This window comes from Simochromis diagramma, unplaced genomic scaffold (assembly GCF_900408965.1).
Source record: "Simochromis diagramma unplaced genomic scaffold, fSimDia1.1 OVJJ01000611.1, whole genome shotgun sequence".
Taxonomy (NCBI): domain Eukaryota; kingdom Metazoa; phylum Chordata; class Actinopteri; order Cichliformes; family Cichlidae; genus Simochromis; species Simochromis diagramma.
Genome location: NW_024387175.1, coordinates 561618 through 589558, shown reverse-complemented (window position 1 = coordinate 589558; position 27941 = coordinate 561618). Strand labels below are relative to the sequence as shown.

The 27941-nt window shown below is 39.4% G+C and overlaps 1 protein-coding gene across 5 annotated transcripts in view; it reads left to right on the top strand.

The window, feature by feature from the left end:
• Positions 1-27941, top strand: part of LOC120744982 (limbic system associated membrane protein) — a 453615-nt gene that overhangs the window by 209560 nt on the left and 216114 nt on the right. For 3 of the 5 annotated variants that reach the window (XM_040049584.1, XM_040049586.1, XM_040049588.1), the window contains exon 2: positions 27340-27418. In XM_040049584.1, coding sequence (XP_039905518.1) covers positions 27340-27418 — 79 coding nt within the window. Of the gene's footprint in view, positions 1-26900; positions 27419-27941 lie in introns of those variants that run through there. The other 2 variants (XM_040049583.1, XM_040049585.1) reach the window with 2 other exon arrangements.

Genomic DNA, 27941 nt, shown 5'->3' with positions numbered 1-27941 from the left:
TAGGTCTGAGCAACGCAGCCATTATGCTTCCTCATTTTTCATCCATTCTGAGACTAAAACCTCCTCTCAGGAAAACTGTAATTGTGGCCTCATCAATTGCTGCCACTATAAACTAATTGCAAACATCCAGATATGATTATGCGTCTATGCTTCTCGACAGTAAGCGCCACTTTTGACATAATGCTCCATCTCCCCAAAGAACAGTCTGATTATACTGGCTTTCTGCTCTTTAACTTAGCTCAATCACAGCATCATCCAGTAAGAAAGCTAATGTCCCCGGGCATTTTCCAGACCTTTTTGACAAGAAAGTCAAACTGGCAGCAGATCAGCACTTGCTTATTGGTAAGAGAGCAGAGATGGGGATTTTCTGTGAGTCTCTGTTTATTACAGGTTTTAACCAGTAACTGTGCTGGATGGCACTTTATGCCGTTATTCTATTTTTCATATTTATCTAAATTTTACCTCATGTTACATCATGTCTCCTCTTGAGCTGAAACAAACAATGATTGGGTTTTAAGTGATATACAGTAAGTTTTATAAGATCGTATATATGTTTAACAATTTTTTTGACCAACCGATGATATTAAGAAATGCTTATACAGGTATCCATTCAGCAGAAGGTATTGAGAGGCTATGTTTTTTAAACTGCACAGATTGTGTTAATTTATAAGCAGTAGTGAACTGCATAATTGTCATAATTTGAAATACATAATTAATGTATGTATCAGCTTAAATTCCTGAATACAGCCTGTTTTGTTCTTGAAGATTAGATGTCTTTGTATCTATTTAAAAGGAAGCTATTCAGACTTTTCCATTAAAGAGCACTGCGTTAAAAGCTGCACATGCAACCATCATAGGCTTCAGTGTGAAAAAGAAAGTGTTAACAAGTTGTTGTCTCCTGTTTCTCATCTTTTCTCTTTTCTTGCCCTTCTCCACAGAGTACTTTTACTCAATCTACCATTGAAGCTCAACTTCTCTGAAAATCGCTTTTCAGCTGGTAGAATGAGTTGCTGTGCTAAGTGAGAATAACAAGTTGTGCATCCACCTGGTTGTTTTGTAAAGCTGTGCTGATGGGAGGTAGAATAGATAAAATAGAAGAAAACAAAGTTTGTTACTGGCCAGGTGCTCGGTTTTACATCTCCCTAGCAACATTGCCTGCACAGACAAAACAAGGTTTGTTTTGGTGAGCCTTGAGATGAAGAATGGTGCTGTCAATTGTTATCAGTCCAGTGGTGATCAGACCTCACGTGTAGCCGAAGCTGAATGCAGGTCACTGTCAGGGCACTGTCACTTCTGATTCATCACCAGAACCCCACAAAAGGATTTCAGATTTAGGTTTCTGCATAGTGTTAATTTGTTCCCAAGAGCCTCGCTGCCAACAATGGTGGGTGAATGCTGGCAGTTATATTCCAGCAGAACTGCTGAATTAGTCTTCTTATTATCCTAGTAAAAGGCCTTCTTGTTCCTTTAGAGCCACATTCAGAATATAAATAACTTGTTTTTTGTTTAAATACTAATACAGTGTTTGAAGCATCAATGTCCCCCAAAAGGTTATTTATGAGTAATGACTACAGCCCCAAATATGGGGAAATAATAATGTTACTGATAAATATTATTATTGATATTAGCTTGTAATGAGAGATGGGCACCGGTGAGCCGTGGGGCAAATAATCAGAGGTGGAGTGTTGGGGCTTTGTCTCCTGAGTCTTAAACAATATTTGAATAGAATTTTAATAAACCACACTTTGAAAGTTGTCTGCTTATGAATGTTACCGTGCAACTGATTTTAATTTGGATTTGAAAGTATCTGGTCTTCGAAATTACAGATAGACACTTGGGGGACTTTTACATCTCATTGCGAGAGGCAGGTGGTTCTCGTCTCCATCTGTTTCAGCAAACAGGGTCAGTACTTCGGGTAATGATGACAAGACCAATATAATAAGGCATGAAAACTGACAAGCAAGCAGTCTTGTCTGCTCAATTTAACTACAGCAGCGTTGGTGTACTGATCTCTCACAGAACTTGTGGTTAAAAGAAAAAGCACCGTCAGATAAAAAGCAGCTAAACCTCTATTTGAATAATTGTTTGGGATTTATTTGTTTTCAGCTTAAAGTATTCAGCATAATTTTGTAGTTTAAGAGTTAAAACTGTGTAAGCTGTGCTTTGGTGTTTCATACCATAGCTGTTATAAACTCAGCTGTTCTTTATAAGAAAGTTCTGCTCCATTGAAAACTTCAGTGTGCAGCTCAATGACATTTGCTGATATTTTTGGACTGGCGAGGCCCTTTGTTCTCTTTTGTTCCCTTTTTTTTTCTCTCCAGACTAGTTGTGATGTTTGCAACAAAGAGAATTAAATATGAGTGACATGTTGGCCAAATATGAAGAGAACAAAGTAGGACAAAGAAATGCCATACAACCCATTAATTAAACTACCATAAAGCTCATTCAGTTCCTGCAGTATTTGGTTTGAATATTTTCTCTTTTTACCAGTTTAATAACTGAATCTGCTTTTAAGTTCAACTGGGTTTATTTGGGAGGGGGTGGAATGCACAAAATACCCATACATAAGTAAAAAAGAAAAGAAGTCTTACTTCTAAAAAGTGATTTTCACTTCCTCTGGTGGATTTGTTAACTTGTGCCGGGATTAAGTCTGTTTGTGCTCAGAGTAGATTGGCAATGTGGTGTCAAAGTAGACCTTGAAGAGGAAAGTGTTCATTTCTATAAAGGCTTTGAGACCAATTTTAAAGAAGAACATGCTGTATATAATTATTGATTTCTCTTCAGATTCTAGGCATTATCTGCCGTAGCTTTTCAGCTTTCTTTGTTGTTGATTGCTCATCTTTTCTTCCTTCACTGCAATCGTTGGTTGCCTTTGTTACATTAAAAAACCTCATACGTTTTCTCCTCTGTCATGAGAAAAAAGGAAAGATATTCATCAATATGTTTTTACTCCACTTATTTGGTCTCCAAGCACAATTGCTGTGCATGGTTTTGTTTTAAATATTACACCCAGTAAGACATGAATTTAGTAGATCATTTATTTTGTATGTTCATTCATCCAAATGTATTTGCTAGACAAACTACACTGATATAACATGACTACAATTGCAACATGAAGCTAGAGTTGTTGTAAAAGGATGGTACACTATCTTTAAATTCTGAAGCTTTACGTATCAGGACAGAAAGAAATCATATGGTTCTTAGCAGGTCTTCAAATTAGGTGGGTAAACTCTTAGATAAATTATTGAATGCGACATATTATGCCGTGACATTATTTATTTAACAAAAATGAGGTCAAAATATAGTACACCCTTACTGCTTCCATACAGATTAAGAGGGTAAGTAGTAGCCAGATGCTGCTGATCAAATGTACTTGATTAATTGATGATCAGCAAATATGGGGAACTCTATAAAGGCAGTTTTGGCAGTTAGCTGTTCTGGAGCTGTCAGGTTTGTGTTAACGCAATGTTAACGGGGAAAGACACCATCAATCATCTTAGAGCTCATTTTGCTACCCATCAGCCTGGGAAGGGTTATAAGGCCATTTTCAAACAATTTGAAGTCCATCAATCTACTCCTGAGAAAGATTACAGTTTCTAATTTTCTCAGAAGTGCATGTTCCAGCAAAATCACCCCAAGATCAAATTCTGAAATGCTCTGAAACGTTGGAAAAAACCCAAGAGCTGCATCTCTTGCTCCGCAAGCCTCAGCAAGCAGGTTAAATGTTAACCTTAGAAAGCCTGTTCTCTGTAAAAAGAATATGACAGCATGGTTTAGGTTTACAAATTTGCAAAACTAAGCCTAAATAGTTCTGTGTTGAAGAAAACACAAATCTTAGTGAAAGAGATGACAGTAAAGTGAAGATGTTTGACCATAATGCATAGCGTATATCAGCGCACACCTTTTACCCATTACCCACACATTACCTGCAATGTAACCCATTAACAGGTCGTTTACATATTCATTTTATATCTGTAGTGGCTAGTTTAGCTTCAAGCAGCAATAAGTATAAAATAGTAATTTAGTACAATCAAATCCTTTTTACGTCCTCATGTCACTTACATTCAAACTCACAGTCTTCAACCTAAATTAATAAAGACATAACTTTTTTTGTTTGCATGCAAATTATGCAGCAGTTCACAAGAAGTATTCATGAGTTGATTTTTGATATTTTTAACAGTTTTCTATGTCCTGTTTCACTATGCGACCGAGTATTAGGGCCACATTAAGAAAAAATATATATTGTTGATCATTTTGAGAAAAAAGTCTAAATGTGGGGATTACCACTGTTGTTTCGTGACAGAATGTCACGGCTGCTATACACTCTAAAAATACCTTGTTTGGATGAGTTGATGAAACAAATTGATCGGCCATCTCATTATACAACATACATCATCTTTACTGCAAGGGTATTGCACCATCGATAACCTTGCATCTGTCCATTACAACCCATCCCCTTTTGTGCAAATCCACTCTTCTTTAATCTCGAAATTTTGACTTGATTCTCAAAATGCTCTATAACATTCTTTCTTGGTATGGCCTTGATACTCCTTCGCATGGACACTTTATTTCTACAAATAACATGTAGGTTGATGGAAATGTTCAACAGAGAAGTTTTGAGGATCATTTTGCTTGCTGCTATTTTAATTTCTGAAGAAGAAGAAAAAAACTTGAATAACTAAATTTGTCATTGGCACTAAAAAGGCTGAGTAAGAAGTGCAGCAGGGATTTAAAAATGTCTTTGTTCAGTCCTTTTTTTTTTTTTGCTGCGCTTTGTCAGAGGAAATCAGTTGTTTCAGTTATTGTCCAATCTTTTTCCACAGACATTATTACCAAGAGCGAGATGGCTTGCACATCTATCTTTGGCATTGTGATTATTTAATAATTTAGTTTTGAGCATCAGCCAGTTGCAGACAGACACACAAATGTGGGAAAAGTTAGACAACTCACAGCTTTGTAGCAGCAAAGTAATAAATCAAGCAACCATCAAAACAGCACCTACTCACATCTAATGAATCACCACTGGAAGATTTCCTAATCCCAGTGTAACAGAAACAGCATGCAATAATGATAAATGGCATTTCTACACTAAGGGCTTTTGTTGGATTCAGTCAGTATATTGAAACCCCATTCATTCCAGCATCAGAACAAAGCAATACAGCGAGGCGGTCTAATACATCAGATACTGTAGTATTTCCATATGTAGCATTACTCTGCCTCATTTTCACTCCTTCTTCTTAAAGACCTGTTTTAATTTGAGAGCCTGACAGTTCTGTGTCATGCTCTTTCTGTTTGAGCACTGTGTCATAATTTGTCTTATCTGAATAAAGAGTCTACTTCACAGTCGTAACCCCCGCCTGCTGTAAAAGAAAAAGACTTTCAGCAATGCTTTCAAATGGCATTGGTATAAAAATAGATCCAAAGATTTGGCTGGTTGTCAGGTCGTTTGTTACAGCTTGATACTAATATCTTTAAAATATTAAAGATTGTGTATTTTCTATCCTCACAGTATCACTTATTTTATTATTTTTTTAAAAAAGGCCAGTACCAATCCTTCAACTCGCTCCATTTTATAGTGTTAAATCAAGTTGATGTTTGAGGCACTTATTTTGATTTAACAGTCATTTACAGTTTATTGCTTAAACCCCATCATTTGGATAAGAGACAGCGAAAGCTTTATTAAAATGATAAGGCACCAACTAAAGCAGAGGATATAATATAAAGCACAGACAGTACTTCTGCCAACATGAGCAAAGACTTTTTGAAACATGACCAATGTGGAACACTTGGAGACTGAATTGTTGGAGACAGTTTTAGCTGCAATCCCAAAGCTTGATCCCTACAGAGTGAGACATTTTTGGCTTGTTCTAAAGACTCTAGATGTTCAGAAGTTTCCATTTCATGATCAATTCTTGTACCATTAGAGAAAATAACAGGGCTGCACAGTACTTGATATTCTTTTTCATGTCTTCTACGCAGAGGTGGGAAGTAATCAAGTACAAATAGTTTACTTGAATCTATATACTATACTGTGGGGCCGCACGGCATTAACGCGTTAGCGCGGTTAGCTTGTTAATGCATTGACGCCGCCCAGGCGATCCGCGCTAATTCGCTAACGGAGATTTGCAGCGTTAATGTGGTTATGGCGTTAACGTCATTTTAACGAGATTAACGCTGACAGCACTACTTTGTACAAACATTTTTAGTAGACTTGTCCTTCAAGGAGCAACTTTTTACTTTCTTACTTTGAGTACTTTTCACGGCCTGTACTTTTTACACTTTTCCTTGAGTAAAAAAGTGACTTTTACCTAAGTGAAGAAAGTCTGTACTTTTGCCACCTCTGCACCTAAGAGTTAGTCAGAAAAGACTGGAATGACTATAGGATTCCTCTTCAGCTTGAAGTGGAAAGTTTTTTTCCGATTTCCTTCTTTTTAAAAAAAAAATGTATCTTTGTTTAGTTTTTGTTTTTGTTTTTACAAAGGTAAAGTTTTGTTTTACATACTCTATGACATTCTAGTTTTTTGTATTTTTTGATCTACTCAAGAGCTGCCAGTCTAGAGCTGATCATCAACATTAAACGATCAAATCTGTCTTTTGGAGTCTGTGTTTTGGATGTGAGTTATGAAGTCTCTACCTGACTTAATTGGGGTTAAACTCTGGTGATAACATAAAGTGGTTTTTGTCCTCATAATGAATATTAAGAATTGTGCTTTGAGTCTCAGACTAGAAAGTATAACTGACAATTTTCTGAAGATCTTCACGTTTCACTAACACCTAACACCTCTGCTGATGCCTTTTATATCAGCGTGCTTAAGTTTATGTTTATTGTTCAGTTTTTTTTGCCCACTGGATGCTTGGAGAAAATCTTGTGACTGACTTTGAGAGAGAAGCCAGAAATACAAGATAGACTTGAAGAACAGACGGGGCCTTTTTAATTTTTTTTTTTTATCTGAATGAAAATTATTCAAAAGTCCTGTTCATCATATTGCACATCACTGAAACAGCCAGAAGGTGCCTGCTAAAATGACCAGAATTTAATAATTGAGTTGTCGGGAAAATAATTTCTCACAATTTGATTTCGAGCATTCTTTTGTTTTTTCGGCTGTTTTGGGGTCTGTTTGCTCAGACTCTGTCTCCTGATTTTGATTGAATCCTGAAATATCGATTCCCCCAGTCTAAGAAAGAAAGAATTCTTAGACTGTGCATGCTGACGCTTTTGTTGCAATCAATGTTGAGATCTCTGCTAAAAGTGCAAAAACTGAGTGACAGTATACTGCCATGGAAGGACTGCCCGCACTATACACACTGGAATTTATGCTGCAAGACTCAAATAATAACTGATAGATTTGGTGAAATTAAACCCTCAGTGAGCCCTTTAGACTGATGAAGTTTACTTCTTTGCCCCGTATAATGTGTCATATCTATGGTAGGAACCCAAGTAAGAAATAAATAAATACATAAAAGGTTTAAAAAAAGATCAGTCACATTTATAATCATACATAAAATAATTTATGTAATCTTCCTCAAAGTAATTCATTTTGTAGCATCTTAAATTTCTTCAAAACAGTGAGCATCTCTGGGATTAAATTGGTGGGATTAAATTAGGACTCTGCCAGTCACAATTCAAGATACAACCTGAAGCAGCACAGCTTTCTTTCACCATTTCTATCCTATATAAGCAAAAAAGTAAACTAAACTTGGTTTCACAAAGCTGATTTAATTGAAAAGGTAATTTTCAATTAATCTCTGTACTTAATTTACACATTACATTAAGTGTACTAATGTAACATAAGTGTAATTCCATCAGTACTGAAAATTTAAGACAGTTATAAGAACAGTACTAAATGGATCGGCAGTGTTGTAACTAGGATTAAAAAAAAAATGTTCTCTAAAATTCTGAAAACCAGAATATTAACATCTATAAATACTTCACAAAGCCACATTTTAAACGAATCTTCAGAAATTAGAACATTCTTTTCCAGATGTCATCTCATGCATACACTTAAACTCGCACTACCCTTAAAATCGCTACCGTTAGTGTATGCCAAACATTACCAGATATGATTCTTGGTGGGTATTCATGATCTACCCTATTCTGCTAGTATGGAAAGGAACACCTCTGGACAAGCTGAAACTGGTGCTTAAAGCTCATTATTATTTACCCATTTTAGTCCAGTAATAAAAATGAATACTTACCACTGGTTCTGACACTGACTAAAACCTGCGTCCTGTTTAGTGTGAGTGATGAGCAGCTCGTCACATGTCTTCACACTGGTCGGACCTAAACTAGGAAATACTTCAGCTGCTAAGTTCATCCTTGTCCACAAAAAGCACTGCTTGTTTCAGCCAGCGCAGTGTGGCCAATGAATTCCCCTGACACAACAAATTGATTCAGCCACACAGAGCACATCTGCTTACTCTCACTGTGAGATGATTGGGACCTGAAGTCTCCTACATCGCTTTGTGATTTAGTCTAATATGAGTGTACTTCAGTACAAACCTCTTTGCTGGAGCACCTGTCAATTGCAGGGAGACGTAGCTTCTGGGACTGCCATTAACAAAATGTCAAATTGACACTTTGGGAGTGAGAACGTGTTGCAAATTGAACACTGACCTGGCAGTATGAAATGCCAAGTTTTAGCTTACAAATCAGTGTAATCTATCACTTACCTGTGATATACATGGTTTACTATGGTGATGTGAGTGTTCACATGCCTGTACAGTATATGTTTCTTTCTCTTTTATTAGAAGCTGCTGAAATGTAGGCGATGCTTCCTGCAGATAAATGTGCAGACTAGTGCGTCAACATGAGCACACAGGACTGTGCGATCCATGCCCTTTGCTAACTGCCTAACTTGAGTGTTACACTGCACTGCTACTCTTCTGCACCAGACCTGTGCATCTGTTCCATTTGTCTATGTGTGTTTCCACCCTGGGACTCACCTCTGGCTCCAAACCATAACAGACGGCTCTGGGTCATTATGGCAGGTAGAGGAATGACAAGTAATGCAGTGATGGATTATAGTTGGTGTCAAAGCTGGTGTGTGTGTACATATTTGTCTGTGTGAATCAGGTCACCTCCAGTCCCTCCTGACTTTCCTCAGTTTCCTCTAAACCTCATTTCTCCTCCCTTTCTGTCGCTTCTTCACCTCCTTCTCAGCAGTAGATCTCTGAAAAAGGTTATTATCACAGCATGAGAAGCCACAACGCTTTTAAAGTCAGGAATCCACACACAGCACACATTTGAATATATGCTGAATAAATCAGATGGGATATTGCACAGGAATGAGCAGCAGTACAAACTAAACAGTACAAAAGTTTTTGTTTTTTGTGGCAGATGTTACAGTATTGCACTTTTTTTTATAAATATAAATATCAATAAAGGGGAGTGACCAGTGCAGATTATACAGAGTACTTGTGAAGCTGCAGGGTAGCTTCTGAGTGCGTCCTGTGGAGTGTGTGTGTGTGTGTGTGTGTTTAAGTGTTGTGGTTGAGGTGTCGTATGGCTTGATGGTAGAAACTGTTTTTAAGTCTTGTAGTCCGAGCAGACAGACTCCTGTAACGTCTGCCAGATGGTAACAAGGAGAACAGCTGATGTGCTGGGTGGCTGTGGTCCTTGATGATGCTGTGTGCTTTACGGAGGCATCGCTGAAGATAAATGTCCTGAATGGCAGGAAGCCTCATGCCAGTGATGTGCTCTGCTGCCTTCACTACCCTCTGTAGTGATTTACGGCTGCTGGCAGAGCAGCTTCCGTACCAAACTGTAATGCAGCTCGTCAGCAAGCTCTCGATTGCACACCTATATAAATTTGAGGTGATGTTGGCGTTCATGCCAAACTTCCTCAGCCTCTTCAGGAAGTAAAGCCGCTGGCGAGCTTTCCTGGTAGCAGTGTCTGTGTGAAGGGTTCAGGAGAAGTCCTCGGTGATGTTGATTCCAAGGAATTTGAAGCTGCTGACCTTTTCGACCTTGACACCGTTGATGTGGATGGGATGGTGTTCCCTGACTGGTCGTTTCTGGTAGTCCACTATCATCTCTCTAGTTTTGCTGATGTTGAGAGTCAGGTTATTTTCCAGACACCACTCGTACAGCGCCATCACCTCCTCTCTACAGGCCATCTCATCATTGCCTGTGATGAGGCCTATGATGGTTGTGTCATCTGCTAACTTGATGATGATGTTGGACTTGTGTTTAGCAACACAGTCGTGTGTGAACAGGGAATATAGGAGGGGGCTAAGCACACAACCCTGTGGCGTACCTGTGTTTAGGGTGAGTGGTGAGGAGGTGTGCTTACCAACTCTCACCACCTGGGGCCTGTTTGTGAGGAAGTTTAGAATCCATCTGCAGATCGGTGTTCCCAGCCCAAGGTCGACGAGCTTCGTGGCAAGTTTTGAGGGGATGATGGTGTTAAATGCTGAGCTGTAGTCGATGAAGAGGACCCTTGCATATGTATTCCCTTTTTCCAGGTGAGTGAGGGTGGTGTGTGTTGCCAGGGCGATGGCATCCTCTGTGGCTCTGTTTGTCCGATAGGTAAGCTGAAGAGGGTCCAGTGTGTCAGGGAGTGAGGAGCAGATGTGACCTTTGACCAGCCGCTCCAGGCACTTCATGATGACAGATGTCAGTGCAACAGGACGGTAGTCATTCAGACAGGAGACAACTGATTTTTTGGGAACAGGAATGATGGTGGATGCTCTGAGGGATGTGGGGACCACTGACTGCCTCAGGGAGAGGTTGAAGATGTTGGTGAACACCTTGGCCAGCTCGTCTGCACACACTCTGAGAAGCCGGCCTGGGATGCCGTCCGGTCCTGGAGCTTTGTGAGGATTGACCTTTTTAAAAGTCCATCTCACAGCTTCTGTTTTCAGAGTTAAAGTTACAGCCTCACTGTCCTCCTGAGGGTAGAGGATCTGCTCTCTGTTGTCTGCATCAAAGCGAGCATAGAAGTTGTTGAGCTTGTCTGCGAGAGATGCAGTGGGCTGAACACTGCCTGTGTTGTCCTTCTTGTAGTCAGTGATGCAGCGCAGTCCATTCCACAGTCGCCTGGTGTCAAAGCTGTGGTAGCTGGACTCCATTTTGTCCCTGTAGTCCTTTCTGGTCTTTTTTATGGACTTTCGGAGGTCATACCTGGCTGCTTTATATGCATCAGCGTCCCCGGAGTTAAAGGCTTGGCGCGAACGTCTTTATTTACCCAGGGTTTCTGATTTGGATATATGCGGACAGTGGTTTTTGTGATGGTATCATCCATGCACTTTCCAATATAACCAATGACAGAGTCTGTGAGTTCATTGATGTTGCCATCAACTGCTGTCAAAGCAGTCCTGTAGGACCTCCTCAGCCTCACTGTCCCATTTGTAGATGACCCTGGAAGCTGGTTTTTCCTGTTTTAGTCTTTGTCTGTATGCAAGTTAGACTGCAGAAGGCCTTTTATTGTTCAGCTTTGTCTTCTGTGATCAGCAGTGTGCACCGAGGCTGTGAGTGTGAACTTCTTTTTCACACTGTTTATCTTAATCTGCTTTTGTTTTGCTCTATTGGCGGATATGAATGCAGGTCACTGCCCTCTGGGACGATAACTTGAACTACAGGAATCAGTAAATGAAACCACTTTGGAGGTCAACGACTTCTGTTATTGCATGTTATACAGTTTTGCTCATCTTAAGTGATTTACTTAACAATAGTCAGAAATGCTGGAAAGCTGCAACATAAGCAAGATGTATAGTCACTTGAGCATTACATTGTCTTACTAGTTCTTTTTCCAAAAGACATCTAAAAGACTCTGCTCAGGTCTGCAATTAAACCAAGAGGAACACGAACGAAAAGTATGGGGAGGGAAGAAACAGTTCAAATAAATTAATAACAACCAGAAGTTTACTGCAAAAGCCACCCAGGAGTTTGTCAAGTCAAAGAATGGGATATTCTTCAACAGCCAAGTCTATCACCTGATACCAGTTAAACAGCGCATGTTTTTCAGTTACTGTAGGGGTGAAACTGAAGGCAAAGAGACACACTAAGAAGCAAGAGTTCTAGACTTCAGGCAGTCTTAGACCGCAAAAGACTCATCGTTTTTATTTTTACTTGAGTAAAGACCTTTAATAAGTACTTTTATCAAACTATTTAACACAAGTATCAGTACTTTTGTCATCATCTGTTCATTCCCAAGCTGGTCCAAGTTATTTGTGCTGATTCACTGTGTTTGGTCTTCTGCAAACGTGCTGCTGTACATTGGAACTACACATCTTTACTTCTCATCTGTCCAAAGAACATTGCTCAAAAAGTCTTGTGTTTTTGTTCAGATGCAACTTAATTGGAGATTATGTATCGAAATTTCAGGAGCAGGACCACGCCTCCAAACACGCTCCTTCCCGCTGACATCTATATAGGTTCCCCTAGTTCTGCAAGCCGATCATTCTCATTTACGTGCCCCACCCTCCGTCCCTCCTTCTTCTCCATTCTTCAACTTCTTCACTTCTATTTAGTACATGGGGATCTGCCAGGCCCGGGAGCCATCGCCAGTCCCCTGGGCCCAGCTAGTGAAATTAAATTTCTGTGAGCGTTGCATGTTCTGAGCTTAGAGTGGATTTCCTGGGACGTCCATTCATGGGAAGTTTGTGGCATTTTGTTAGCACACAGCTCAATGGACAAGTCCAGCAAACTGCCAAAACCACTGCTTTTAAAGAGCTGCTCACACTCGCATTATCAATTCATAAAGTACATTTGATCATCAGCACCTAGCTGCTACTTAACCTCTTCTTGTGGAAGCACTTCATTTTTCAGAGAATTGCATATGTCAGACACAATCCCTGTTTTTGTGGGGAGAGATGTTTCAGTCAGGCAGCTGGGATGATGATTATGAGTGTGCAGATCACTGAGTGGAGTGTGGGTCATCTTCAGATTTTTGTTATATAATGTAACACATACTGGGCTGAGAAGGTGCATAAAAAATAAACCATGTGAAATTTTATTTTAGCCAATTATATATATTATATATATTTACTGGAAGAGAAAAACAGCAGGAACACGCACATGGCTCAGTCAGACACCAGGGACTGACTGGCCCATTGGATGGTTAGCACTGATATCAAATGTAGAGAAAAAATGGATTCATACTCCTTTGTAATTTCTGCTTGAGACTGGAAACTTTGCTCGTTCCCTTGCGAGTCTATATGTGTGTGTGTACTCAAATGGGGTCACCAATTTGTCACATCCTGTCCCTCCTCTCCTGTCATTTTTACTTTGGTACGTTCTGCTTTTCACGCTGAATGCTGAGCTGACAGTGTTCTGTATAAATTTGCAAAAATATGAACCTCACAAGTGAGCAGCCTGCTGCCTTCAGTGCTCTGGTTGAAATATTAGATTCGTTTTTTTTATGACACAAGCATACATACAGTTCAAAGAGAAAATAAAATAAAGAAAAGCAAAAAAATGACCAAAAAAACAATTAAAGCTGCTGTTAAGAAAAAGCACTGTTCCATTATGGTTTGCATTCAGATTTGTCCGGGGTATATAGTGTGTCACTCTGGTGGGTATTTCTGTATCCATTGTTTGGTTTGTTTACGTGTGACTGAGTTGCACCAGCTACACATGAATATATTGCAAACAGTGTGATGTTCTTACCACAGCAAGGCGAAGACTGTCCAATTCACTGTACAGTACATAACAATACTTCTTTGCTTTATAGTCAAGTGACTCAAGCTGCCAAAACTAAAAGCAGCATACATCATATCCTTTTTTTTAGCAACTGTGATTGGATATTATTTTAGCAAATTGTTGAAAAGTTGAATAGTGCATTAATTTTGTCGTTTCTTGGATCTTTTTGACTGCGTTCCCTTGTAACCGACATGAATTCAGCTCCTCTGGGTCGGCCTTTGAAGCCTGCAGAGCCCTGATATTTAAAAGCATCAACTCCTGGGTAGACTACACTTGAGTGAGATGTGCGCAGAATAAATCTTTGGGAGAAAGTTCACCGCGGTACACCAATTATGATTACATTATTATGCTCCGTGGGAAAGAGTGGAAGTGTTTTGTCATTACATCAGGACATATTTCATTTTGTGTGAACTTTGAAGTAATGCAGACTGTGAACTGGAACGGAGCGCCGATCTGTTGGAAGAGAAAAATGACACTTTGTGCTACGCCAAGGCCAGCAGAGAGAAGGAGTAAATTAACAGCTGAACATAATGTGCTTTAATGCTACTTAATATAATATACACCTGTTTATTGGAAAAGCTTTAATAATGGCCCGTGTGATGATATAGATCTTATTTTATTGCAGCTATTAGTTTATAAGTTTAACAAGAGAAGGATCTCGTGGGGATAGTTTACAACACGGAAGAAACTACAGCCATGTTTGAAGACAGTTAACAATACAAAGACAGACGTGGCAGTGTGAGCGGGTGTTTGTTTTTGCAAGAAACAAAATTGTGTTGTGTCAAAAAAATTTAAATTAAACAGGCTTCCTGAACAAATCATGACTTGCATGATTCACATGACTTAAATACTCACAAATCATTACATGAAACATGAATAGATCTTCTTCAGCATTTTTATTATTCCTTCTTCTTTTTTTTTCCTTTATGGCCTGACTGTCACTTTTAGTAATCTTCTCTTGTTTGCATGTTTTTTTGCAGATCTAAAATCTTTGTCATATTTGAATCAGAATCAGAATACTTTATTGATTTGGCAAAGTTTGCAAGGGAGAATATCGCAAAACAGCATTAAACAAATCTCTAAACTTGTCACCGCTGTCACACTGATGTCAAGACTTGGACTATGTCAATTCAAAGGCTCTGAAGGGACTTATTTAATGCGGTGCTATAGACTGTCTGAACATGATCACAGAGGCACGCAGTGCTAGAAAGATTTTATAGTAAATTGGTTTCTGTGAGAACATTAACCTAACGTTCCCTGAGGCCTCTATGTAAAACAGGACTCCCTTGTACATTAAGCTTCTTGCATCATAAGCTGATATATTGAAACGATGAAGAGCCCTTGGGTGCTGTATGGTATATTGTACCCAGAGGGCCCAGGTTTGTCATTCCATTTACCCTGCAATTCACTGTGGAGAGAGACACACACGCACACACAGACACACACAGACACACACAAAGAGAGCTACAGAGAGATTAATTTCTGTCAATACAGGTTTAGAAGGAGATTCTAATTTCATCTATATTATTAGGTATGAAATGAGGCTGTTATCCCTGTTTCCCTTTAACACCTAATAAGAACTAAGTCATTCACGGTTTTTATGTCGGGCTGTTACTGACTTCTGTAGCTTGTGACATTTCTTTCTCCTTTAATAATTTACTCTGCCCTTCAGCCTCTTGCCGTTGCCTGTGCCTCATTACGAACCATGCAGATTAAAACTTCTGTGTTGATGAAGAAGACGATAAGCTTGGAAGGGAAAATGGCGACGTTGACGAAGATGAAAAGACAAAAAGAAATGTAACTCGTGGAGGAAAAGAACGTCGGGAAAAGAAGACGAGGGTTTGCCACAGGGGAGGGGCAAAATGAGAAATCTGCAACAGCTGGGTGAAATTACTGTGCCTTCTTGTCCATAACCTGCTAATTAAGAGAACAGAGGGAGAATGCAGATTAGAGGGGTGGGCCTGGAGACAGGCCTGTGGCTCTCTAGTCCTTGGGGAGAACCTCATCCAGGGAATTGCTGTGTTCATACAAAGCAGTGAGGGAGTCTACATTATTCATCTCCGGAAGTAAGACGTGGCAAGGCAGCGAGGGAAAAGGATGGAGTAAAACAGGAGTGGGAGTGAAGCGATAAAATATGGTGTTTAAAATCTGCATGTATGATTTTGGGCCCATGCTTTCTTTGTTTATCCAGTTGTTGTTTAGCTAAGGCTTCTGGGTAAATCCTAATGAGAGGGGGGTTTGGGGGGGATTTTTGTTTGTTTTTTTGCTATTTTACATACTTACCCATGGATCAAACCCTTCTCAGCAGCACAGACTCTCAGCCTGTCCAGCTACCAATCGCATGCAATTTACCAAGCCTTTTAGCTTTTAATGGTTCTTCTCTGCTCTGACAGCTTGGAGTAAAAATAACAGGACTGGAAGAACGCGCTCGCTTCTACAAGGCGTTAATAAAAACAAAAAAAGCAGATTCCTCACATCAGATGTGTATCTCTTGGCTTTACAGCAGATGTTGTTAATTTGAAATGAATACATTTTAGGCCATAGAAATCATTATCCATCAAAGCATGAACACATCAGTAGGATCTTGTGTCTGGCAGGTGTTTAACTTACTCGTTAGATGTTCCTCTTAGCCTTCAGTACTTTTAAATGAAGCTCTCGGAGTCCTATCAGTTGCTCTGTCAAAAATGCGCCTCTGGTTATTGTGGGGATGATAGATGCATTAATCTTAGCGGGGGGTTCCTGGAAGAGGAAAGTCGAATGTACTGGGATCCACCCTGCAAATTAGTGCACATGAAGTTTACAAGGAATGTCTGGGGGGAAAAAAACATTGTTTACCGGAAAAGTTGCGCAATAAACTGCAAAAACACTCATGGTAAATCTGCCTACCGCCATGTTAAATTATACTCATTGAGCATAATTTCATTTTGGTTCAGATGGACGGTGAAAAAAGACCAAAGCTTTGACACGTAACAGATCAAAATGTCTATACGGGGGGTTTTTGTTCTCAAGCCTGTTTATTTAACTGTGAGTTTATTACTGATGCATAGAAAAAACAAAGCTGTTGCCTCATTAAACGAGAACCTGTGGTGCTTTTTATTGAAGCTATTTTGATGCAGCTGAAGTTTAATTTAATCATTTGATCAAATCAAGTTATGATTCTAAACCCAACACGCTGTCATCCTCTCCAGGGTGTAGCCCACCTTTTCCAGCCCTGTGTCTCTAAACTGGATAAACCATAAACATTGGACGGATGCATTCTGAACCTTTGTTCATTAGTCACTTTTATTTTTCACAATTATTTTTCTATAGATGCTAAGTTTTCAACAAATTCATGGACACTAACATTTTACAAGTCAATAGAGAGAACTTTTGAATTGTTTTGTCATTTCTAAGTAATTTCTAAGTATGGATTTATTTTCATATACTTTAACCTTTCCACTACATGCCCGACCTTCACTGTGGATGAACTGAAAAAGTGTTTTGCACAATATATCTGTGTGGCTACCACCAGGTCTTTGTTTTAGTTTGTTAAGTAATGTTTTATTAAAATGAATGTAGACAAACTTACAGGCTTGTCAAACAAAGAGTTACCTCTGTGGAATATGGACCGATATCTCTGTCCTGTATTAATTGTTTGGAAACACTGAACAATGAAATGAATTATATTTTTTTAAAAACGAAAAAAGTTTTGGTTTAACGGATGGAACTTCAATATCACGAGAACTTAATAAGTCAAACTAGCTTTCTGTCATGATGTCTGGCATTTCCCTACAGTTTAAAAAATTCAATTAAAAAAAACTTTATCTAAATGTGGCAATTTAACACCAGTGAATTGAATTCATGTAGATAGTGCTGAAAGACAATTGGTGTGTGGAACAGTGCAAACTTAGAAAGTCACAATTAGTCAGCCATCTTTTTTTTAAATGCTTCCCATAACTGAGAGGATGAAATGTATAAAGAAACAACATCACGAGAGAAGCGTAGTTGCAGGATGGTTCCACACTCATAGAGTTGCTTTGTGTTTGCAAGGACAAGCCTATTCGATCCATCAAAGTGGACATCCTTGCAGGTCTGCTAAGAATTCATCTTGTTACCCGGTAGGCTTTCACCTTGAACATTACATCTGCAGCTAAACCAATCCTCTCCAGCAAGGTCTCTCTGTGTGCCTGAACTCTCTAATAGAACTAAATAGTGAGAGAAGGGATGACCCTCAGGGGCCAACTCAGACCAATTCTTTTGCAAGAAGATTGAAGAGATGCTGTGTGTATGCGCATGTGTGCACGTCTATGTGTGTGTGTGTATGTGTGTGTGTGTGTGTGATCACCTCCAGTAGATGAGATGGATAATGTACTGAAAGCTGAGGTCAAACTTGATGCACAGATGTGGAATTGGAAGAGAGGAGGGATGACACAAAAATAGTCTGAGATAGTTGCTGAAACAAACCACGGGGTATATTTCAAGAATTCTAATAATGCAAATGTGCTTTGGTTCACATCCACTGCATGTTTATGTAGGACTCAGCCTTAACTTTGAATTTTTTAACCTGAGATTTTTGCTGACCAGCACACTTTGTATTGGAGCTTTGAATGAAATGAACCAGCTCAAAGTCAGAAGCGATTGCTCAGTGCGAATGAGCCAGAAACAATGCAAGCAGCACCATGCTGCATAATATAACTCGGAACAATAGTGCTGGTTGGGAATATGTGCACTTTATACTTTTGGTTCAGGTCATATTTGCACTCAGTCCACTTTTTTTTTTGCACAAAAAGCCTGCATGACAAAAAAATTATAATCCACAGGAGGAAAATTACATTGTTATAGAAAAAATATCTGTGGTTTTAGCTACTTTTCTGTTTGTGAGGCACCATGAAGTGTGTGAAGTGTACCTTGGGAGTATAACAGCATTTGGCACATATTGCTGAGAAGTCTGAAGCGAAAAGGAAAACCTAATAAATAACTGAAATACATTTTTGATTGTGATATAATGCAAAGAAAATACACTCACTCAAAAAAAACCCTGAAATTCAACAGCATTCAAGCAGAAGGAGAATATCCAAAACTCCGTTATGAAAAAGTTATAGATGCCATTAAAGTTGAATAAAAACAGAGGGCGGCGGTTTCCTATATTTAATGGAATATATATAGAAACACAGCAACATACTGAACTTTAAAGGGGAAGGCTTTTAATGCTTTTTAATGTTTTGTTATATGTGTAATAAATGCAAATTTTAGTTTTTATTGCTAACAGTTAATTTGGCATCACAACATCCTTTATAATCGCTCTCATACTGTTTGGTATGCATGGTAAAGTTTTAGCTTGCACTCTCCAAATTTTTATTGATATTACATTGTAAAAATAAAATTATACACTGAAACTGGTTACTCTTCAATTCACACGTTCATATCATAGGAAACTCCTAGGTGATGTGCCAGTGTAATGTCTGCAAACTTTATCAAAGAAAACGCCCTTCATTAGCTAGCCATCCATTTTTAATTCCCATAGAATACAGCATTACAGCTGCTGCTGCTCAACATCTGCTCACTCGCATAACAACACACATGCCAGATGAATCTTTGTCAAGGTTACATTTTTGGCTTTTAACCAGGCTTTTGGGATATGTTCTGATGCGTAATGTGTTCTTTGAAGTGTGTTTTGTGTTATGTAAAGAGGTTCTGGCAATCTTTGCAAGCAGGCGCTATGCCAGTGTAGGCAGGCACCTTTTGGTAATGCAAAACTCAGATGGTAATCTTGCCAAAGCAGGCCTTACATACAGAGTATAACCTTATGTTGCTGAATAAAGGTTCAGTCACTATTTTATTAGATATTGTACGGGAAAGTGGGTGCTTTTAGTATATTTAACAGTTGTGTTAAATGAATACAAAAAATATATGCTAAAGTCTTCGAAGTGTAATTTTCCAACTTAGACCTCCTTTTTTTAGCATGTCGTCCACAATACAGCAAGCTTTTTGGCAAAGTTTTGCCTTATTTTGTATTTCTGCTGACACAGAGATACAGGGATGGAGAGCAAGAGGCTTCAGGCCAGGGTGCGTTGTGCTGCATTTGTGTGTCAGAGTGTGTGTGAGATACAGCATATTGCTGAGTATGTTTCTGGGTATTGCTTTTCCAGCATATCATGCATTTTGCTGCCAAGAGTCTGGTTTTGATCGGAATGCCAGGGTGAATTATGCATACACTCTTTCTTATGAAGAGAAGAAACTTGTTTTGTTTTTATCAGGAATCTTAGTCGTTGTGTCCCTTACACACACCTGGAGTACATTTCTGCTGGGGAGCATGTGTTCCCAGTGCAGCCTAGTCTAGACTGACACAGAGTGCATTTTGCTTAAGAAACAACTAAAAAAGAGAGATTGGAGGGGAGACTTTGGCTCACAATGGAGCCGACTGTCATTTGTTTTCACACAGAGGTTAGATAGTGCACAATGAAGGTGGGTGAAGAATCAGAATCCCATTATAGATCCTGCTCTCTTGTTAAAAGCGGTGGGGTGTTTGGGCTTCATAAGCCAGTATTGATTGGGGGACTAAAGATGGAGAATGTTTTGGAATACGATACACCCGTAAGTGGGGGTTTGTTCCACAGTAATGCACAGCATTTAAACATGAAACACCCAAAAAACTCACTCAGTCAAAGTAGCTGACTGGAAAAATTGAGGTGGAGAGTCACGCTGCGGTCTCGGACATTAATGACTGAGGTGGAAATGTTTGCTCCACTTTTCTTTTGTTGCTGTGAAGTTTCCTGTTAACCCCACTGGTGCATTTGTTGAAATCAAATCCTGCAAAATCCTGCATGTTCCCACCAACAACAGCATTAGGTTCAAGGCCAAAATTAAGCCAAACATTTGGCTTTGAATGCAGCCACGTGTGTTTATTGGCAACCCAGGGATGTTACAGCTTTTGCACAGCCTCATCGCTCATTATCCCACATTATGCACAGTTACTTGCAGGAGCAGTTGCAACTTCTTTTGGACGCTCGTGCACAATTAGAGCGTGCCGGTAACAACTTCTCCTCCAGTTTGTGTCATCCCACTGTGGCTTCCATCTGTGGGCACTATTAGCTGAGGAGACTGCTTTTTGCACTCAGTGGGATATTTGACAGTGTAACAGCAGTTTAACAGTCCTTGTGAAATGCCATATTTTTGCACAAACTGTGTCCTCCTAAGTTTTGTGACTTTTTTCCCAAGATGCACTAAACAAAAAGAGAAGGGTACAGTAGTGTTTCAGCAATACACCTTCCGAATGGTGGGCGATGTGAAATGTAGACTAAAAAAAGAATACTCAAAGGAGCTGAGGCTGAAGTGTTCTGGCTTGTGGTTTTTAATATAGGTCATGCTTCAAAAGCACAGACTTCCCCTAATGCAACTTGACAGTGTCTTTACTCTAAACCCTTCTCTATATTGTTAACATTCCCATACTTAAAAAAGATAAGAAAAAAAAACAAAACAACTCCAAGCCTGTTACAGCACTACTCATTTTAATATCAAAGTTCTTTTCACTAGCTTGACAAAATTCCTCCAGAACCACTGAACTGTTTCACAGTTGCTTCATTTAAAAGGACAAACTGCGGGTTTTTAAATACTCACGTGGATAATGAAGAAAGGTTCTCTTACTGTATTCCTGTTCCATACAAGGCGCCGAAACATAGCCTCTTCTATTACCTGAGGACACAAGGCTCTGTGAGAATGGGATGTCAGAAGAAGCAAGAGTAGTAATAGTGGTGAACCCTACATAATGTTATAGAATGGTTTTAAGAACAAGAACAAAAGGCACAACTCCACCTGTAATACAACACTTTGTTGAATCTTAACTGCTTAGGACTGAGTTTGTGTGGCAAAATGAAGCATTTAATAGTGAAGATAAATATGCAGGATGTGTTTCCTGTTGCTCAAGTGAAGCTGATGGCAAAATTCATTTTAACTCACGTATGCAATCATTACTTTTAAATTATTAGCAGTTTGAACAAGAAAAAACGATTCTAGCTTGTCCTTTCTAAAAAGTGTACAGTATTGATCTTATCTTGGTGTAATTATTTGTTTCTGTCATGACATTTTACTCCTGTGAAAGTCTAACTGTGACTTTTTGTAACTGGTGTACCCATCCATTCATTGTCTTTTGCTCAGTCGTCAGTTCAGGGTCACATGGGAGTTAGAGTCTAGCCCAAGTAGCATAGGGCAAAAGGGTGGGTACACACTCACATTCACACCTACGGACAGTTTAGAATGACCAGTTAACCTAACCTCACTACCTACACATAGAGAACATACAAACTTCCTACAGAAAGATCCAGACTAGACGGTGGATTCAAACTCAGGATGTCTAGTCTAAGTTTCGCCTTTACAATACAAAATAAAGAACTGAGTATAACGGAGCAAACTACTCACTGACTTAAGTCCAGTTTTTTTCTTGGAAACGTTGAATCGGCTGTCATAAGAGTGACACATACAAACACAAACAAACTCAGTATTAAAAGCTGTTTCTCTGTTCTTAAATCAGAGTTATACATCTACAGTGTACTACATGTTTATCCCTTCTGTTTTCAGCTCTTTTGATCAAAGCTGGGTCGCTCTGACTGAATCATTATGACTCAATGAAATGGGGAGGAGTGCTTAAAGCACTTCATAATGTGCATTATGAAAATCATTCTACAGCCCCTGCCCTGTGATGCAGACCTTGTGTTAAAAAAAAATACAAATGCCAGGGGATGTGCTGCTTACAAACATTTTCTGGGTTTCAGTTTGATTATGATTAAGTAGACCCATGATTTGTAGTTACATTAGTAACTGTTATATTTCAATAACATCACTTCCTAGAATTTTTTCTTGCTGCCACTTTTTTAAGCTGAAATACAGAGTTGAATGATAGATCATACTGTATGTTGCTTTCCCCTCAAAGAAGTTAATTCCCCTTATGCTGCCATTGTTTGATCATTTATCAGGCACAGGCTCTGCCACTTATCACAGAAAATACCAATTACTATGTATTTCCCCTCACTGTACCACGCATTAGCGCTTCCATTGTACTGAATACTTCTCTTGGGTGCCGTGTTGTAGGAGCGCAGTGTTTTAAGATGATAGAAATTGTTATATATTGATTTGCAGAAAACACAGTTTCATCCCCTGTGTCAAATTCCTATTTTAAAGAAAGCATCAGTATGGGTTCATTTGAGCAATCTGGTAAATTTTGATGCAAATTTTAGTACTTTGTGCATACATTTATTATGGAAGTAAATTTAACTAAAAAAGAAAAGAGCAAAAACGAAAAAGAAAAAGAAAATCAAAGCAAAGACGATTCAAAATCTACAAGAATATAACGCAGCCAGGTTCTTGGCTCTATGATGTTTTTGTCTTCCAGATTGGAGAGTCAGTGTGTGACAAGTTTCCCTGATATCGGGCTACTTTTTTGTTTCTTACCTGCTCACTAAAAGTGTTAACTTTAACAAAAAGATTTCTGTTCATGTCCAAAGCATTCTGCACATTCATGCATGCCTCAACTATGTTATTGAGCCTGACTGAAAACAGACCCAGGCAACAGCACATCTAAAGTTAAAAAAAAGAATCCAAAACTGGCTTCCAGCTATATTGTTTTTCAGACATTTTTGGGAAAAAATGTCCTTTTTCTTTCTCTCTCCTCCATTCCTATCAGGCTGCTTGCATACACACAGCCAGAGGAAAACATGAGAGGATGTGCAGCTTTTTTGTTGATATCAAAACACTGTATGTGCGCGTTTTTGTGTTGCAGGCTTAATTATATTTACCACAAAACATTCTGTGGTTGTATGAACTCATAATTCATATTCATATCTTTGGGAGGGAAAAAGACCTATTGTTGAAGAAAACGACTCATCTGTGTGTGAGGCATTGTTATTGTGCATAGTGTTTGTTTTTTTCTTAGTAACTCCCCTGCTTCTTTCATGCTTTTATTGGAGGGGGACAATGTATTCTAAATATTAAGACATTTCTCCTATAGAGATATAAAATAGATACAGAATTGATATAGAGATATAGGTCTCTGGGTCAGCTGTACAAATAGGGTGGCACCTAAGGCAGGAGACCTGGCAGGACACACCCTACAGGGACACAATCAAGGGAGGCCCTGCTAAGGGCCATAACAGTCCCTTAGCAGTGTTGGACCTCGACCAGATGGTTTGGTAGCCACTAACAAGCTCCTGGAATAATTCTGGCTGGATATTTGAGCATTCTCCTTGGCAGAATTGATAGCATTCACAAATCTTCAGTAGGGTTGTAGTCTTCCAAAGCTTAATGTTAGCCTGCTTTATCGATTCCAAAACCAGTTTAGATTTGTGTTTGTGATAATTTGTCCTGTTGGAACACTCAGCTGTGTCGACCACCAAGGACTCAATCTTTGTCTTGTCTGACTTTTCTCCAGAAGGCATTTGACTCTTCCATGTGGACTAACTTAAAAGAGCTGATTTTGGAGCAGTGGCTCTTTTCTTGGTACCCTCGCGGTCCCTGGTGACGTAAACCTCACTTCACTGTGGACAGTGACACCAGTGTTCAAGCAGCTCCCAGTTCATTTTAGTCTTGAATGCTGGAGGATGCTGGGTTGTTGTTAAAGATCCTAACCAATTTCCTCTCATCTGAAGCTGACAGTTTGGGGTTTCTTCCAGATTTTGATAAAGTCGTGACACATTTGAATAACATTAAACTTTTTCTGCACTTGTTTAGAAATGGCCCATTAATCTTCTGGATTGAACTTCCCAAAGCCCCGACTTTAACCTTATTGAAAATTTGTGGACTATGTTTAATAGCCATCTATGTGCCAGAAACCAACTAATTTGAATTAACTGTACCATTTTCTGCCAAGAAGAGTTAAATATCCAGCCAGGATTCTGCTATAAGCTTGGCTAACAAAAGTTTCTAAGGCACATTTAAATATAGTGCCAAATATTAGTGAAGGTATATGTAAATATTTGAACCTGTATGTATACTTTTGAACTTGTGTGGATTAGAGAAAACTGTATGCAGTATGTATAATGTACAAACATCCCACTCTGGAAAAAGAACAGTTGAAAGAAATCATGAAAAGCCCAAAATTACAATGACATTCATCCATGAATGGTTTATGTAAACTTCTGACCCCAGCTGTGTAGAATGTATGCCAGCATGAACTAGCAAATAAAAAGGACTTTTGCCTCTTCTGTTGTGTCCTTTTGGCTCCCAGCTGTCTGCAGACTGAGGGGATCTTATTTTATTTTGTAATGTAAACAGCAAACAATGCATCACATTGTTCTACATGTCATATTCTGGATAACGTACAATATGTTATGTACAGTTTATTTTCCGTGCACAAAAGGAGAATCCATGACCACGTCTGCTATTCAAACTCCAACACCAGCATAGCACCAACACAATAATAACTGCTGTGTTTCCCTGCATTCAGTTTGTCTCTGTGTGAGTGTTTGTGAGCCTTTAGTACAGGGAAGGCCTCCAGGCGTCAGTGGACTTCTGATAAGACCCGGTTAAAGCAGCTGTTTTGTTGGCCTCCACTCTGCCATCTCGCTGCCATAAAAGCAAGAATTCAACTTATTACACATATAAAGTCTCTTGGATCACCAGCGTACTTTTGAGAATTTATAACTATAAATAAAGCAAAAAGGCATGTAGGAGTCATCCCTACATAAATCTGTATTTCACAGAGACCCTCTTCTCTCCTCTTGTGAACCCAGTAAACCTTTTAAAGTGGTCTTAATGCATATGCTCTTTCATAAAGTGAAATCACCAAGATAGCTTAAACCTCTAGGAGATGAGGAAAACTGTAACAAGCACTATTTATTAAGCACCAAGTAGGGAGCAGCTTTTCAAGCGTCCCTCGTTGTAAACAGTTTAACACTTCTCAACTAATGCACTAACATAAGCACCTCCATACATTTACTGACATAAATTACCCCAGTGGTCCTTATCAGTTTTACTCTCATGTGCTCTTCAATTTTTCTAATGCATCCAAAAAGTCTGCATAAAAAAAAGGAGGGTAAAGATGCTTCGAGAGGCTGCCGTAAAACAGGCAACTGATTGTGTCTGATTGTGTTTTTAAGCTAGCTGGAGTAATTGCAATGTTAAGAACATATGTAATTATTCTACGTTCAGGTCATGACCTCAGCAAGTGCTGTGCTTGTATCAGTGTGACTAGTTTAGAGCACTACAATTAAAGAATTAAAGTGTGATTCTGAATTATTAACTGCATACCCCCAGAGACAAAAAAAAAAAAAAAAATGGGAGTGCACTATGCAGCGAATGACAATGATTCGCATTAGTATTAATGTATTTGCAGAATCAAATAATGCTAAATGCACTGCCTAAATTGTTACACTGCACTTCATTAAGCACATCGTCAAGTGAGCATTAGATCAGGGCCTATTAAGCCAGCGTTTGATTGGCAAGTGGTGAAATTACAAGCTCGTGCTGCATTCACATGTCTGCATAATTGCGAGGCGTGCACCTCACAAACTTGTGTCCTTGCTTATGCTGAAAGTGGATGTAATTACTTATCAAACTATGGCATCACAACAGTCAATGCTAGTCTTGACAAGAGGTGATTATGTCTGGTTAAGCTATTCACGGCTCCGTATCATCCTCAAAATGGTAAAAATAAGTATAAAAATGTTTATTTTTTTCTATTATATATAGAGAATGCTTCCAAAAATGTCCTTTGGTTTAATTTCATGTCTAACATTTAATGGAACATGTTAAATGGAATTGTATAATGCAAACAACAGGCTCTCCACCTAAATCATAATTAGGCACAAAAAGTATCCACTGGAGATCTCATGGTCCACTGCAAATCTGCTAGGCATGGAAATGCTATGGGAGCTAATGGTGTAAATGAGTGGATACCTGCTGTAGATAAATGAGCTTGTTTGAAGAGTAATGGTACTGAAGTGATCCTCAGAGGGAAAGCGTCTTTCTGCATGGCTTCACCTCAAGGAAGGAAAGTTTTCTAGACCTATTTAAAACTGGAAGTTTGGGTTGTTTTTATTTATTTTTTTCTCTGTTTGTGTCCAAAACCTGTTCTGATATTCAAGACACGTAATAGCCTTCATGGATATTCAGATACACAACTCGATTCTTTTCTTCTGTTGAATATTTTTGTTTTTTTTTTATTCTCTAAAAATAAAAACAAAAATAAACTTATTCCACGGTGTTCCTCGGTCCTCGTTCGGTTGTGTCTCACCGAAAGGGACCTCAGGTGGTGCTGTTGTCCTGACAACCAATAAGGGGAGCATCGGAGTCAGACGGCTGGATAATCTGAGAGAGAGAGAGAGAGAGAGAGAGAGGTAGGGGGTGGTGGTGGGGGGTGATTCTCCCAGACTCTAAACAGAAGCTTGCCTCTCTCCATCGTCGCTGTGCCGTGTCTTTACGCGGAGAGCTTTGTGCGTCACTGGAGTACAGAAGGAGGATTTTGGCCCCCCTCCCCCTCCAAAAAAGTATTTTCGGAACCTCGTGTCACCCATTCATTCCGAACTGCTTTGGACCTAAAAACATTCCCGCGTTTACCAGAAGTGTGGACAACTACGACTGTTTCCCCCTACCCCCTTTTTCACCCTTGGATTTATAACTGCAGAAACGCGCGCGCGCTCCTGTGCTTTCAAAAATGCAAGTCGGACGCAAGTCGTGCTGGAGGCAGTTACAGGCTTCGTTTTTCAGACTGCTTTGTCTTATCCCCACAGGATTCCCCGTCCGGAGTGTGGATATGCAGAGGGCCACCGACAACATCACTATCCGACAGGGCGACACGGCGATTATAAGGTAAGACTCTGCTTCCAACTTTCCTCTGCTGCTTCCCCACACCCCCGCCTCTCTCTGGATGCTGAGCAGCAGCAGCAGCAGGATCCTCCGAGCGAAAGATTGCAGCTTGTTTTATGCATTCATTTATTTTTGTTGTTGTCGTTTCTTTACGAACTTTTTTCTCGTTTGTTCAGTACAGAGAAGTGACGGAAATGTTGAGCGATTGCATGTTCTCCGCTTGCGTTTCTAACTTTTGTGTCACAACCTTTGTGAGAATCTTTGTGACACAGGACGCTGCGGCGGTGGTCACACCGCTTTATAGAACTTAAGATCAAGATGCTCTTGATAAAAGGCAAAGTGCGTCACCGTGACCGTGGCAATCATGATGGTGTGGTGGTGGGAGGGTTAACGACAAAGACTGATTACTGATTGCAGACAGGAATAACATGTTGCAAAAGACGACGTGTGACGAATCCTCCATTAGATGTTAGGAAAAGATTAACTGCCAGCAGTCTGCAGGGGGGCAAGAAGATGAAGTAGCAGC